At 39.7% G+C, this 16,157-nt stretch overlaps 2 protein-coding genes across 3 annotated transcripts; one reads left to right on the forward strand and one right to left on the reverse strand.

The window, feature by feature from the left end:
• Positions 1–158: 158 nt before the first annotated feature.
• uba6 (ubiquitin like modifier activating enzyme 6) lies at positions 159–10,622 on the reverse strand. Of its 2 annotated transcripts, none has more exons than XM_034687316.1 (32): positions 10,527–10,622; positions 9,914–10,005; positions 9,683–9,777; positions 9,134–9,162; positions 8,892–8,986; positions 8,661–8,772; positions 8,433–8,513; positions 8,168–8,290; positions 7,848–7,971; positions 7,534–7,637; positions 7,359–7,421; positions 7,199–7,275; positions 6,969–7,035; positions 6,729–6,872; positions 6,414–6,560; positions 6,243–6,323; positions 6,060–6,137; positions 5,348–5,529; positions 5,077–5,182; positions 4,825–4,914; positions 4,644–4,724; positions 4,228–4,356; positions 4,065–4,116; positions 3,868–3,931; positions 3,714–3,783; positions 3,566–3,637; positions 3,355–3,478; positions 3,025–3,218; positions 2,522–2,649; positions 2,227–2,314; positions 2,014–2,108; positions 159–1,827 (listed from the first exon to the last, which is right to left on the reverse strand). In XM_034687316.1, exons 2-32 carry the CDS (start codon positions 9,952–9,954, stop codon positions 1,686–1,688), a joined length of 3,078 nt encoding a protein of 1,025 aa, XP_034543207.1. In that variant the 5' UTR covers positions 9,955–10,005; positions 10,527–10,622; the 3' UTR covers positions 159–1,685. The 2 variants fall into 2 exon arrangements, with proteins under 2 accessions (XP_034543207.1, XP_034543208.1); XM_034687317.1 differs by having other exon boundaries at positions 10,128–10,534.
• A 2,642-nt stretch (positions 10,623–13,264) lies between these two features.
• grhprb (glyoxylate reductase/hydroxypyruvate reductase b) lies at positions 13,265–16,156 on the forward strand. The gene is made up of 9 exons (XM_034687224.1): positions 13,265–13,627; positions 14,027–14,160; positions 14,248–14,320; positions 14,457–14,573; positions 14,657–14,745; positions 14,833–14,937; positions 15,180–15,315; positions 15,562–15,692; positions 15,831–16,156. The coding sequence occupies exons 1-9, from the start codon at positions 13,455–13,457 to the stop codon at positions 15,950–15,952; spliced, it is 1,080 nt and encodes a 359-aa protein (XP_034543115.1). The 5' UTR covers positions 13,265–13,454; the 3' UTR covers positions 15,953–16,156.
• The last annotated feature ends 1 nt before the right edge of the window (position 16,157 follows it).

A 16,157-nucleotide genomic window follows, 5' to 3' on the forward strand; every position in this document is an offset into this window, starting at 1 on the left:
GGACCATTGGTTGATTTGTGTCACAAGAACATACATCTTCATCAGTCACTCATTAACACTGCTTCGTTTTACACTTACTCGCTGCACAAGAAATCTTGTCAATTTGGGAGCAAACCATCTGGTAATGAGAGAAAAAAATAAATGTGTCTGGGGAACAATTTTGTCTGAATTTAGTTTTAATTACTTTGAAGAATCAGATGTTAACATGTCAGTAGAATCTCTTTAGATGGATCTAAAAAAAAACCCACTCACAATTTAAACAATTCCTTTCAAACCCAATGTAAGCAAATGCAGACGATCTAAAAATAAGAACTCCTCATAACCTTCAAGTGGAACTGAACAGAAGGGTAAATTACATTGTTGGGTAATCACTTTTAGAATAACTTGTTTATTGTTGATGCACAATAAATCAGTGCACCATCACTCCACAGAGCCCATAAACACAGGCTCAATTTGACACAAAAATGAAAAACAAGTAAATAAATACATGTCATGGACACACATCCACAAACAAATGCATCAAATGAAGAATTAACAGCAAAGATTTTCTTTTTGATAAAAAAGGGTTTTAAAATGGAAGGACTGTGATCCCAGAAGTTGTAACAGATGTCAATCAATATCCTGTCAGCCAATGAACTCATTTTATTACTTGATATAATTAACATTTTTATACTGAATGTGAAGCTGTCAGTACCTCTGTTTTAGGTATGACTAGCAGCTACAATGAGTAAGCAGTGTTACCAAGTGTTAAGTGCAACACACGTCAGCATTGTCATGGGTTCAGGTGACTGAGGGGCAATGTGAGATGAAAGACAATTTTTTTTTATCCCAAAGAGTTGATGAAATTAAACACCAACTTGTGATGGGAGTTTATCAAGATGCTCTCTGTGTGTGTTGCCTTTGAATACTTGGGTAACACCCGTCCCCCCTGATATAAACGTGATTTATGAGGCAGTCAAAGGGATCATGAAGAAAACAGATATCTGCACACACAAAGATAATCAGTGTCTTTGGTGGTTTGTCATTTTCCACTGACCTTGTTTGCACTTAAATAACACCAAATTTTGGCTTAACTTGTTTCTAAAAGGGGAGGTGACTGGCAAATCCTGTGGTTGGCAATAACTCTAAAGCCAGTGAGAGGACTCTGAGGAAGAAGAAGATGTGATGTCTACCAACTACAGATCCACTTCACTGCTCCAATAGTCCTACACAGCCCCCTTTGGGGTCTAGCAGACTGAAAACAGAAATGAGACTGATGTGTGTTGGGAGTATGCAGGTTTCTGTAAACATAGGTTTTAGTCAGACTCACTGTCACAAACAGAAAAAAAACAAGTTATTGATCAATTAAGGCATCGACACAGGCAGAGCTGTGCATTTCACCAGAGTAGAAAACAGAAGAGAGAAAATATATGTACACAGGTACAATTAAGTGCTACTTCAGCAGTCTCGTGTTTCACTGGCTAGATCTGAGGCAAGAAGTACTGGAAGTAGGTCTTGCCTTTTCTTGCCCCATGAAGTCAAGGGAGGGGGGGCGGGGCTTGAGCTGGGGCCAAGAGTTTTTCTCATGTTAATAACATCCTGAGGGAAAGCTCTTGGCCCTGGCCCCGGTTATCAGGATACAACAATTTACATGTGAGGAGCGAAGTAAGGACACGAGAGGTTTGAAGACGACATCTAAGGAGGTGTCAGGGGGTCTCTCCATTGCGGCTGAAGTAGTACCTGACTGGAGGACCAGGGAGGTCATCATCTCCATCGGCCTCTGGAGCAAATGACACAGTGAGGTCGACGTAGCGGCGGTCCACTGATGGCTTGATCAGCTTCTGCATCCTAGAGGAGTCAAGAGGTTTAGGGCATTTGCTCAGGTAAGACAACAGATGAGCCATTTCTGTTTGAGTTATTAAGGAGAACAATTTCAAATCAGCTACAAACAGATTTGAGGTTAGCCAAAGGGAAGGTATTCTAATAAGTCAAAATTTAAAAAGCAATTTCACATGAGAATCAGAAAACACTTACGTCAGTTTCAGTCTCTTCGAGTGTCCGGGCATCACAGGCACGTAGAGCATCTTCACACCATGGACGACCATAGTGGGTTCAATTCCGTACTTTTCCTTGAGAGTAAAAAAAAAAGATGATAATTAGCCGACAACAATAAATTCCAGAGCAATCATAAGCTTCCATAATGAGAATAACATGGCAGGGTTTGTTTTAAATTTAAATGGTTCTCACCCTAACAGCGTTCATGAAATCAGAGAGTGTGAAGTCCTCATGCCCAAAGATGGTCCAACAGTCCCAAATGGTGAAGTAGATGTTGTCCCTGAGAAATAAGTCACAGAGATTTTACTACAGTACAAATGTAACAAAAACATGTGGCTACAGGGTCTGATTTGTGGGTCATCTTCTGACTGAGTTATCAGTTTTCTGTGCTGGTTGAAATAACAGTTTGGTATGGTCTCAGTGTAACTTACTAAGGCCTTTACTTTTTCAAATAGTTGAATAAAGAAGTCGATATCTTGCTTCCTACCTGATGTGTGTCCTCTTCACTGGGGCAGGCTCAGTGAGCACCATTACGGGAATGGCCAAGTTGAAGAAGCAGTTCCTGAAAGACTCAAACTCGTAGCCTCCGACCACCTTGATCAACTCGAGAGCCACCTAGGCACATCAAAACAAAAGTAAAAAATTAAACAATTATTTTTTGAACAGGGGAATTCCAGCAATTAAACCACACTTTCAAACATCTACTTTGACTCCCTATTAAATGTGAACATCCAAACATTTTCTGCCATGTTGTGATGTCAGCAGCATATGCAAGGGCCCAACCACCCACAGGGATGGGTTGAAGGGTCCTGTGGAATGTTCAGTGTGACCTTCAAGCTGAAATACTGATAGGAATAACACCCAGCAGCATTCAGCTGAACATCAAACTCTGCTGTTTGAAACCGAGTTTGAGATTGCTCAATAGAGGTTTTAAATCAATGGCAATGAGTTAGTGCATCAATGCATGTCAACATTTTAAATGCTTCTCACCAATCCAGCCACAGCAGCTGTTGCCGTGGCAATAGCAGGGATGATCTTGCCAGCAATGCGTTTGGTCTTGAGTCTGTCAGCGGGCTCGATGGAGTACATCCTGGCCCTGAGCGCAGATGCTGACTCCACAAAGTCCATGTGGCCGTTGCTGTCATCGTCCTTTTCGAACTGCAGCGGACTCATCTGTAACCTCTCTGCATGGGAACACACACACACATCAGCAATATTTACTAAGTAAGTGTAGTTTCACAGCGTTAGTCCTGTCAACAAGATGTGAAAAGAGTGTTTCTTTACTGTTGAGATTTTGTTGTGTTTTATGAAATTTTGTACCTGCTGTGACATTGTCAGAAGCAATGGCCTGCTCCAGCTGTGTGATGGCCTCTCTCTCCTCTTCACTGCTCAGCGGCAGCTTGGCGTGATCCGGCTTCTTTGCTGTCTCATCTGTTTCTATACTCTGGATGGAAAGGATCCAAAACAATCAACAAGATTAGGATGTGTCAACATGGACAGAGATTGTGATCAGATTAATAGAGAGGCTTACTTTCTCTGAAGGACTGTACTCAGGAATCCTGATTTCTGAGAGAATCCTGGCAACCGCCTCTTCAGTAAGATCCTGAAAAATGGGGCATAAGTCCAGTCAGTCTGAATTTCTGTGTTTGAGAGGTGTTTTTGAGAGTGTCAGAAAATACCTTTTCTGAGTAAGGGATGTTATAAGTCTCAGCGAAGAGCCGGGCAGTGCTGACAATGAAAGTGAAGTGCCTGTGGGATAGGAAAGTAAGAGAGCTTAGATATAGAGAAAGAGCTACAAGAAGGGCTTAAGAAGTCATATGAGAGAATACTCACAAAGAGTCGTTCAAGTCAAAATCAAAAGGTGCTGGAGGTCTTTTTGGAGACTGCCAAAACAAACCTGAGAAAGAGCAGGAAAAAAAACTTCATAAGTTTCTTTTGAATACAAATTACATTACTGAAATTACATATATTGCTCATAAATTGTTAAATGTAACTGTTTTGGAAAGGTATGCATGTGTGGGAAAACGTACTTCCATCTTTTAACCTTGTGTCGAGGGGGAAGGAGTGCAACAGTTGTAGTGCCTACATAAAAGCATCAGAAATATGTACACATTAATATCCTGGAGCTTGCAACAACATGTATACCGATTCAATCAATGGAATGAATTCATATTTTTGAAAGAGACTTGTTACCTTTCTCTTGAAATACTTCTCGAATTTGAGACGTGCAACAGTGATGCACTGTTCCCACTGGCTAGGCCGTCTGCTCAGCAGCTTAATAACCTGGAATGAGCCCTCCAGACTTTCCCCTGTCTGCATCCTCTACACACGCACACGCGCACGCGCACGCACACACACACACACACACACACACACACACACACACACACACACACACACACACACACACACACACACACACACACACACACACACACACACACACACACACACACACACACACACACACACACACACACAGAGAGTAAGATCTTTAAAAACAGTGTTTTTTTTTAAGTGAAGTAAGTAAGTGAATAATTTTATTGCTGGCACAGGTCAATATAAAAGGCATCATATTAGTCAGATCATCAATTGTGGTGCAGTCTTACCTGTAACACCACTTCAGCAGAGGGGTGGGTCTGCCAGAAGGAGTTGAAAATGGAGGGCTTGTGGACAAATGCATTCTCAAACTGAAAAAAAAAACCCAACAAGGGCAAAGTGTAAGATTCTAGTACATTTACGCACATTTCCTAAATATAATCACTAGTTTTAATGATATATATTTCTGACCTTATCCCTGGCCCACTGAATTGTGTGCTCGATAACAGAAGGGAAAGACTTGAGAGTGCAGAATGGGATCTCCTCCTCTGGGGGGTCCCTCTGGTGAATAAAGGAACAGGATCATGTAAAAGCATTGTCAAGACTTAAGTCTGTTTCTTTGATGCAGGTCTGGTATTAGACTGCTATAAAGACACCTAATAATCTAGAGAAAAATAAAACATAATCGTAGTCTTACATGAACACACTGTCAAAGATACTCACATGGCTATTGTAAGACTCTGTCAAATTTGGCACAATTATTTCTGTGTGTCCTTTAGTTCCCATGGTGCCAGAGTCAAGAAGAGGTCTCTGATTGGATAAACAGCGGCTGAAAAAAATAATAAATTCATCAATACTACATTAGCTGGTGACATAATTAGCAGACGTTTTGTGTATCATAAAAACTAATTGGGTCACTGTTCAGGAAAACTTACAAAAAGCCACTTAATGCTTCAGAAAGTATGGACCATCTAACTTTTACATCTTCACCAACCTGTCTACATATCTTCTAGCCTCCACGTTGTCCAGCGCAGTGACGACTATGTTCAGGTGGGAGTAGAAGGAGTCACTGTAGATGCTCTCAGTAGCCGGGCACACCTTGTTTAGATGTGCATCCACCTGCAGGTCTGGGTTGATATCGCGAGTGGCTTCTGCTGCAGTGGTGCTCTTCGGTGTCTATGACAACAGAAAACCAGAAAAAAAAAGCTGAACTTTCTCTGTGGTTGAATCTGATCGGGTTCTTTATAACATCAAAAATATTTCAAGTGCTTTAGCTGAGGTATTTGTCCAGCTGATCCCATACTTTTTACTAGCTGCACAGGACAAGACAGATTTTAAGCAACTCACATAAAACGTGTATCTACAAAACCACTGCTTTCCAAAGTTAAAAAAAGGAATGCTTTTACCATAACTTAAGGCTGCAGAAGATTCAGCAATAAGCTTTTTAAAATACTTTCATCTATTATATTTTAGAAAAATAGAAGATAAATAGCATTGATTAAAGGAAAAAAAAAAAAAAGATTACATATGGAGATACAAGGTTTCTGACGCCTACGGAAAGAGAGGAAATATTGCATTGAACTGCAAGGAAATCAAAATCTTAAGGTTATACAGAACCATATGAAAGTGTTGAGTTTCAAGGATCAAAGAAAGGGGAGGAGAGAAGTGTGAAGCAAAATCAAAAGGAGATAATGGGATCTGTTCACCTGGATATGATGTGGTCTGAAGAGAAACTGACGATTGAGGTTTGACTTTTCAATAAGGTCTGGGTCTGTGACGCACACCTGCAAATTGAAAGACGCACTTCATACATATCACAAAGAAATAGAATACAGCATATAAAGGAAAAACATGCAAACAAATGATGGTAAGCTTGCAAAATAACCCACTTCTCCTGAGCTCTTAGTCAATCCCACTCCAAGCAGAGCAAAGTTTTTCAGCATTTCACAGCCTATGGCTCCACAGCCCACCTGCAGGATAGAGATTTCAGGTTATATTCAGATATCAACATTATAATAGTTCAATGCAAACAAATTGTGTATTTACTACACAGTTCCTACCATGAAGACCCTGAGCTTTTGCAGTTCTAAACACATTGATTCACCAATGCAAGCTCTTAATCCATCATATCGATCGCCCCGTGGGGTAAACTCCTCAGTAGAAAGAGTCTGAAGTGGCCTGACCACCTCAGTGGCATCCAGATAAAACTTAACACAGGAAGAACAGGAGGAAATAAATGAACAGTCTGTGGTATAAATATTAAAGATAAGTTGAGTAAACACCTGTTGCAGAAATGGTTTACACTGATGTATAGCTGGGGTTAAATAATCAAATAGCACAAACTACAGCAGAAAAGACGTTCAATATTTACGCACCCATTGCTGCAGTGGTGCAAATTTCCCTGTGATAGCCTTAAGAACTTCCTGGCTGGCAAGACCTCCTACAGCTGCCATTAAGGGAGGAAGAGTTCCCCTTGCTGTTCTAGCCAGACAGCGCACCAACTCAGTATTCACAGAAGCCTTGAAAAACAAGAGAGCAAAGGGAAAAAGAGAAGGAAATGTTAGGTGATCTATGAACAAAAAAATGGAGATATACCAGGAAAAATAAATACTTACTTTGTTCCTGAGAGTTGCATTCACTTCTTGGGTAAGTTTCAGTAAAACCTCAGCATCCTGTATACACCTGATAGCATCAAAGGGAAACTGCTCACTCTAGTGTGTCACATTTTAACAGCTTTGCAAAAAGGAAAACCGCAGTCATGACAAATTCTGTCCTTGAATGCCTTTGAGCACATAAGTAGAGCTGTAGGTTAAAATGGTGAAAAGTGGAGAAGTATTTTGTTTACCCAATGTTAGGAAGTCTACTGTGCTGCTCCTGGAAGGTGTCTAGAGCCAACATAGCTGCATGGATTTGTAGCGGAGCCTGGTGGGTAGAATTCAAAAGGAATAGTGGTTTAATAATCTTGCTTTGAAATGCAGTCACCAGAAACAGATTTAAATCCTCACCTCTGGTTTACTGAAGTCTGGAGTCAGCACCTGAGGATCACACAGTTGTCTCTCTAATGTCTCCTGGATTAAACAAGTGTACAAAGATGGGAACATATGTAAATGGAAAAATACTGATTTCGAAATATATGCTTTCATTTTGCTCAATTGTTAATCTAACGACTAGCTCACTTACAAATCTGTATGTTTTGGGAGTTTTCACCATAACAAAGAAACCTCCATGTGCATATGGTTGTAGTCCAGATGTGTCTCCTATTGCAAAACTATGCGAGGAAATGACTTATCCCATACACACAAACACACACAAACACACACAAATACATTTAGAAGCAGACAGACATGGCTTACATTAGGGGACCATTTTTCCTTAAAACAGAACATCACAAAAGTAATGTAATTCATGTGTTCTGGTTTTACTCCATTACAAGATCAGACTTCAAGAAAACATTAGCTTAACTAAACTTATAACCTACTATGTTAGATAAATACCTGAAACCTGTCGCACAGTGCCGTTGAGTTCCACCATACCATTAATCTCTCTGAAGACAACACTCTGGCCCGTTTGTAGGCCATGTGGCTGGTTGTCCATGCAGGAAACCACCCCAGGATTGTCCTGCAATTCAAAATTTAAAAAGGAGATAACATGAAACCTTAAAAAAATGTAGTCCATTATTACATTTCACATTTAAAATCCAATAGGAATAAATAAATCCACTCAAAATGAGAGTAAAAAAGAAATAACTTTTATTTTCTGGCACAATATATGGATGCTACAAGGCTGTTAATAATGCCTGAAGAGGTTAGATTACCTGAGAGACTGTTTGTATAAAAATCTCCTTTGGCTCCTCTCCTGTGGGATCTGATACTTCAAACTCCTCTCCAAAATCACAGAATACCCGCACGCAGATGCCATATGCATCACAGCCAATGAACTGGCAAAGACACAATTAAAACAATCTGTTACTTCACATGTGAAATATTTAGTTAATATTTGACTGTTTGTTTTACACATTAGAAAGACATGATTTAGTTAATGATCCGTAATTTATAACAGCTTTGGTACTGCAGATTTACCCTAATGGGAGGTTGTTGTGAGTGGCAGAACTCATTCACTCTCTTCTGAAGGCTCAGTCTGGCTTCAGTCAGAATCACACACTGGAGGAGAAAGCACAGGAGATATCAACACGTTTGTGACCAGTTGACAGCCCCTTTAAAAGGTATACTACAGCTGAAAAATCCACTGAAAATTTCACACATTTGATAAGTTGGTCATAACCCAGGTTTAGAAAAACAATACTTTACCTGATACTTTCTGAGAAAGCTAAGGTCAGTGTTGTCATCCAGAGGAGAGTAAGACAAGTCAACATGAACATATGGGTTCAACTCTGCAACCCGAGGGCACACTGCCTCCACCCTGTGGTAGAAACATGAAAGAGGACAGGTTTACCTTTGTGAAAGACAGACAGGGTGATTAAGACAAAAGGTAATGGTTTGCTCCTGCATGCGAGTACAAATAAAGTCAGATGTTATTACCTCCTCCTCTGGCTCAACACATCCTCTTTGCGGATGAAGAAGTTGGAGCCCAAATCCCAGGTCTCACACTGCTTTGTGTCATGAAGGGTGACTGCCTGCACACACACGTACACAAAGATAACTTACTCACCCAACTGCAAAAGTTCAGGACAGAGAAAGGCTGACTCTTAAGAAACTCCACATTGAAACTTCCTATTCTGTCATGTTGATGGACAGTCATGATATTAAGTGAGGGTACATACCTTCACACCAGCCAGGACAATGTTCTTTGCTGTAAAACCAGAAAGTTGCCTTAAGTCAATGCTGATCACATGGCCACTCAATAGGGAATTTCATGTACTCCAGTGTTCTTTTGCATGTTATATTCATATATTCATAAGTCTGAGATACTCTGGCAGTGCTCTGTTAGCTGTTCCAAGGACCCGACTGAAAACCAAAGGGGACAGGGCCTTTTCAGTCAGGGCTCCTACACTCTGGAACAGCCTGCCAGAGGAGATCCGGCTTGCAGAATCAGTCCCTTGTTTTATGTCATTACTCAAGACACATTTTTACAGAAAAGCTTTTATTGTGTGATTTTATTCAATTTTAACTCTGTTTTTAAGGGTCTGCTTTATAAGCTTGCATGCTTGTTAGTTTTTATTTCATTTTAGTTTTTATCGCTCCATTTTGCTTTGCACTTCTTGTTTTCATTGCCCACTGTGAGGCACTTTGTTACCTGTATTGAAAAGTGCTATATAAATAAAGTATTATTATTATTATCATTATTATTATCATTATTATATTCCTCTTACCTATCTCAATTCCCAGTCCCCCAATTCCACTGAGGAAGACCGAGGACTGGGCCATCTGGTGCATAGCACGGTCTCCCAGCACATATCGCTGGCGGCTGGACAGAGGAGAAAGGAACAAACAGAAAGAGTGAGGGAAAGTGCCAATAAGATCAAGATCAATATATGGTTTCTGATGTATTCTGAAGGGAGACTACACTGAATAAATATATACAGATAAATGTGTGGACTTGCCTGTAAAGAGAGTCGTCAATCTCCATGGAGTCTGCAGCCATGCCGGGAGGGGAAGAGGGGGAATGTAACTGTCTGATAGATACCGACTATACCTATCAAAACATATACAAGTAAAAACAGAGATGATCAATTCTAGAAACAAGTATTCTTGTTAGCTATCCTGAACTAAAACCAACGCCCCGGTGTAAGTGAGCTAGCTACATGGCTAACTTACAGTCAGTGTCAGCTAACTGTAGTTGTCAGCAGTGTTGTTGCTGTGAAAACTGTCAGTCGCTTCCCAAGTTTAGGTGGTTGTCTTGTACTAAGTAAGTGACAGTTTCTAACAATCAAAGATAATAGCGACCATATGAATGCTTGTTCAATAAAGAACTTGCTGAGGAAAGCTCAGCTAAGGCAGCTAAAGCTAGCTAGCACTCTGTGTCGGTACAGCTGCCCGGTGCCGGTGGCGAGGACACCTAACACATAAACTCGTTAAAAAGTGATGACATAAACGTTAGACCACAAATAACATCCTGGAGAATACAGAAGTTTAAAATGTTGTCCCTGTACCAGATGAACTAGAAATGTCGCTTTGAATGTTGTTAAAATGTGAGAAATAATCATACGTAGCTACCTGTCAGTATGCGCGGAGAGCTGTACCGAATGAATGGCTGTGACTGGTTAAAAATGTGGATTATTTCCGGGTTACCACAGTCACATGACCAAGGTCATCCAACAGATTGACAGTTTCATTCAGGACTACATTTATGATACAATTAATTTATTTAGAGTGTTGCCACCTTAAATGTCAATGGGAATGCCTTGAGGGCATTGTGTTAAAACAAGTGAATGGGAAACGGCGAATTTCTATACTCTATACAGCACTTGTCTCACATGATGAGGAATCTATTCATGATAGAGGAAGGGCATGGAGTTTAGATATTAAAGACCCTGTGAGGAGTTTTGAAATGGCTGAGAAACAGACTGAAAATGATACTGATGCCTCTTTATAACCTTCAATAGCAAAAAAGTCCATCAGCAGCAACACTGACTCCTTCTCTGTTGTAATTTTTAATGCCTGAAACAACCAGACCAGACCAGATGATGGACATCCTGCTTCAGAAACAGCCTTTCTTTGACTGTTTCATGGAAAATAATCATGTTGCCTTATAAAGTTGACTGTTGAACACAACAGGATGAGGCTTTTGTTGAAAACACTACTTTTGCATGTATAGGACAAGATATAAGAGGTATCACTTTGTCCACAAGGGGGGCGCCAGAATTGATACAAAACAAAAGTTCCTCACAGCACCTTTAAGGAAGATATTGAAGAAGCCGAGTGGGCGACGGCTTGTTTAAAAGCTCAATCCCAAACCATTAATACTCGAATGAAAATGTTACAACACAAGTGGTAAATGAGGACATATATAACACCTGAGAAACTCATTAAATGGTCCCCTAATATTCCAGATACATGTGTGAAATGTTCGACTGAGAAAGGTACTTTGATTCATTGTGTATGGGAATGTCCTAAACTGGTAGCTTTTTGGAAAATGGTTGCTTGCACTCTAAGTAAAATCTCAGGTTTTCAGGTACCCTGTGTAGCAAAACTTTGTATTTTAGGAATATACCCAAATTGCTTTCCTGTTAACTCGAAGTGTTAGACTCTGATCAACTTTGGCCTCCTGCAGGCCAGGAGGATGGTTGTTCTATCTTGGAGAGAGACTGAAGTATCCTCTGCACAATCTTGGATTAGAGAGATGGCAATGTGTGTTACACTAGAAAAGTTAACCTATGTAATTAGGGGTAAAATGCAAGAATTTGAAGAGGTGTGGGCACCCTTAATGGACTTTCTCAGGCAACAGTAGATTATACTTATCTGTAAGGCTATTGAGTGTGACAATTTTATTTTAATTTTCTTAATTTAATTTTATTATTATTATTATTGTTTTTGTGTGTGTTTGTGTGTATGCAGTGAAAGCGGCTTGTATTTTATTTTGCAACTGGTGTGGTATGTGGTGATGTTTTCTGTATGTTCTTATTGAAAATTAATAACAAATATTGTTACAAAAAAAAATATATCAATGGGAAAAATGAAATTAGAACTTTCAAATTAGAATAAGTTTTGAAACACCTTTTTTGAAACACCTTCTCATTCAACAGTTTTTATTTATTTTAATTATTTGAAACACTGTAGATTAATACTGAAGGAATCAAAACTATGAAAGAACATATATGAAATTATTTAACTAACAAAAAAGTGTTAAACAAACCAGAATATGTTTTATATTTTAGATTCTATAAAGTAGCCCCCTTTTTCCTTCAGGACAGCTTTGCACACTCTTGGCATTCTCTCAGTCTGCTTCATGAAGTGCTCTCCTTGAATGGTTTCTAATTAACATGAGCCTTGTCAAGAGTTAATTTGTAGAATTATTACCTTCTTTATGTGTTTGAGACCATCAATTTTTGTTTAATCTTGATCTTTTTAGGGAGCCCTTTTAACATCTGGCAAGGGACTACGGATGTAAACTAGCTTTTTGGCTAACTCTGGCATATTTACAGATGTGTTATTAATATGCATGGTCCTTTTAAATAATACATACATGAAATAAATAATAGTTGTGTTGTTCAGAGGTAGGGCTAGTACACAATGGATAGCTCAATTTGACTCCTGTTGTAATCCATATTATTGCAAAACCATATTATTTCATAGTTTTGATGTCATCAGTATTAATCTACAATGTCAAAAATAATTTAAATAAATACAAACCATTGCATGAGAAGGTGTGTCCAAACTTTTGACCGGTAGTGTATATTTTATTCAGAACATAAATAAGCAAGAAAATTACTTTCACAAACGTACTCAGTGCTCACATAAACGCACTATATGGCTATTGTTTAATTAAAAAAACATTTTTTTTAAAGAGCACAATAAGAATCAACGAGTGTTGGATGCAGGTCACCTGTTATAATTTCAATAATGATAATCAAATATGTTGTGTGTTATGTTCGATTCGGATAAATATCCAACAACATAGCACTCTATAAAAATAATTGGGAAAATGAGACTTCATCATGTAGTAAGACTGTTGATCTAGTTAATGCCAAAGAGAGAACGAAAACTTTAAAACACAGTTTGGGTATTCTACTGTTTGAAGAAACAAAGGTCAACCACCAAGTGAAACATTTACATCCTACTGACCCTTGTTTGAGCCAAAGATGTGAGGTAACATTTGAGTTTGAGTAGAGTTTGTTTTTGTTTTTGTCTTTTTCCTTTTGTTTCTCTTTTTCAAAATCCATTTGCTTGAGGTGGACAATTTATCTCAAATTTCTCTTAACACTGAAGCTGAGTACAGTTATGACACACTAATTTTGTTAGTTGTATTTTCCCTCAACTCCAGAATTTGGAAATACCCTCCCTCATATCATATTGGACAGGACAGGCAGGAACCTCCCCCTGAGCCAGAGCCAAAAAACCTGCACATTCACACATCAGACTCTGAACTTAAAGTACCACCTCTACCTCTCAGACACCTGCCCACAGATTTACACTCTCCTGAAAATGTGGTGTAGTCGTATGGCACTGCGGCGGCTCCAGCAGGTTGCTGTTGCTCCTTTGAATATCACCGGGGGTCTCACAAGCAACGTGCAGAGGGAAATGTCAACCATGCAGCGGGTGTATGTCACCCGGCAGATCCCACCTGACGGCCTGAAGATCCTCCATGAATCTGGACAGTAAGTGATAGAGTTCCCAATTAAATGCTTTATATTCATCATCAAGACTAACTAAGGGCAAGAAATGACAAAGTTTTAACACTCATACTTTTCTGAATGTTAAATGCATGTTTTGTAAAGTTCATCATTTACTTTAAGTAAACAGGACTGCAAATGTTTGCCCTCAGGTTAGCCAGATAAGACTGGTAGCCTGAAGGGTATTCCCCCAGAACAGAGCTAGAAGAAAATGTTCACTTTCCATATCCCAGGGTTTCTATGAAGGTCTGCAGAGTATATGTTGTAGCAAGAGGTACTATTTCTTGGAGCTAAAATTAAATATTTACGGAAAAAATCTCTTTGCTGAGGGTTCAGACAAGAAAGATTTGGGATCTTTAGCCATGTTTTTTGATTTTCCAAAAGGGTGCAGTTTGAGCTGTGGGACTCAGATGACACCCCTGTGCCCAGGAAGGAGCTTCTCCAGAAGGTCAAAGGTGTCGATGGTCTAGTCTGCGTGCTGACAGAGAAGATAGATGCAGAGTTATTGGATGCTGCAGGTTGGTTGGCACTCTTTACAGGTCAATAGCATGACAATTGTAATATAACCATAAAGATCAAAGTTTTCTGATGTTCTACTCCTGCAGGTCCAAACTTGAAAGTCCTCAGTACTATGTCAGTGGGTTTTGACCATCTCAATTTGGAGGAGCTGAAGAAAAGGTAAATCATATTCTTGTATTTCACTGTAGTGTGTTTTCCACAGTGATAAAACCAAAGCTAACCCAACACTTTTTAATTTTTTAAATGTGACATGTGCATATAACTGTGTAAGTAATGTGTGTGTGTTTTCCCTTAGAGGGATCCGTGTGGGTTACACCCCTGATGTTCTGACAGATTCTGTGGCTGAGCTGACTGTAGCTCTGCTGCTCACCACCTCTCGGAGGCTCATAGAGGCCACACATGAAGCCAAGATGTAATGCTTCTTACTGGCACATACACACATGCGCTCATGTTTATCCATTGAATACTCATCTCTCCTTGTGTCTTGTGTCACAGTGGTGGCTGGGGCACATGGAGAACTATGTGGCTGTGTGGATATGAACTAGCTAACAGCACTGTGGGGATCCTGGGCCTGGGGAGGATTGGTAAACACAATGTGCACTTTAGTGTGACATAAAATGGCCATCTCTGTGAATCTGGTGGAGATAAGTACTGTCTTTGTGCTCTTTTAGGTGTGGCCATTGCTGAGCGGCTGGCACCTTTTAAAGTAAAGAAGTTCATCTACTCAGATGTGGCCCCCAGGCCTGAACTGGCCAATCTCATCAATGCAGAGTACGGTAAGGACTATAGATCCATTACAGGTTTCAATTTAAAAAAAATGTCATGCCAATGTCAATAAGACTCATGGTGGCGCAGTAAATGACTGATTTACTCTACTGGCTACTCATAGGCAAAGGTCATTTGTCCTTCTTTGACTTTTAAGGTCTTGTTATGTTGTATAAGCATTTTAAGGAAATAAAAGTTTAATGCAAGGATTTTGGCACAAAGTGAGAACTTCAGCTGCTCTGTCACTTTCTAGTCTCGTTTGATGAGCTAGCAAAGCAGTCAGATTTCCTGGCTGTGTGCTGCGCTTTAACACCAGAAACAAAGGAAATCTGCAACAAGGACCTCTTCTCCAAGATGAAAAGTAGTGCTATCTTTATCAACACCAGCAGGTAAATCTATATGCAATACAAACATGATTGCTTTAACTCATATTGTACACATATTGTAACATATGAATAGAAAACTAAAATTGCTAAGTTCCAAAGCCTGAATAGTTGTACAAGGGATGAATGCTTAAGGGTGTCTAACCAAACCATTCTCATCACTCATTCATTCTCATAACTGATGGCTTTGTTTGTATCCTCACAAAAATGGTCCTGATTGGGTCCATAACTCTGGTCTTTGTGTTGTGTCAGAGGTGGTGTGGTGCACCAAGAAGACCTGTATGTGGCACTGTCCACAGGGCAGATTGCAGGAGCCGGGTTAGATGTCACTGTTCCTGAGCCACTGCCCACAAACCACCCACTCTTTACCCTCAAAAACTGTGGTGAGTGTGTCTGAATTATTGTTGCTTTAACTGCCTTTAAACTTTGTTTTCTAGAAATCCCTGTAAGTTTCGAATATTATCAATGTGCTAATTTCTCATTGTTTGCTATTTTTAATTTTTAATTAAATCTTCTTGCAGTGATTCTCCCTCATATTGCTAGTGCCTCCTATAGTACCCGTAATGCCATGTCCAGCTTGGCAGCAAACAACCTCCTCCTTGGCCTGCGGGGGGAGCCGATGATCAAGGAACTCCCACTTTGAAGGAAAGTGGCCTCCCCATCAAGAAAACCTGCTGAATACTGGACCATCAAATCTACTAATGTATTTAATCATTCTTAATGGGGATTAAGCTAATACTGTGATTCCAAGTTTGCTAAAGTTTTCTAAGTTAAAGTATTAGGATTCTTCTTTTTAATTGGGGTCATTTTCTGTGCCACCATATTTCATAAAAACATAATCAACAACC

This window comes from Notolabrus celidotus, chromosome 7 (genome assembly GCF_009762535.1).
Source record: "Notolabrus celidotus isolate fNotCel1 chromosome 7, fNotCel1.pri, whole genome shotgun sequence".
In the NCBI taxonomy this organism is placed as follows: Eukaryota; Metazoa; Chordata; class Actinopteri; order Labriformes; family Labridae; genus Notolabrus; species Notolabrus celidotus.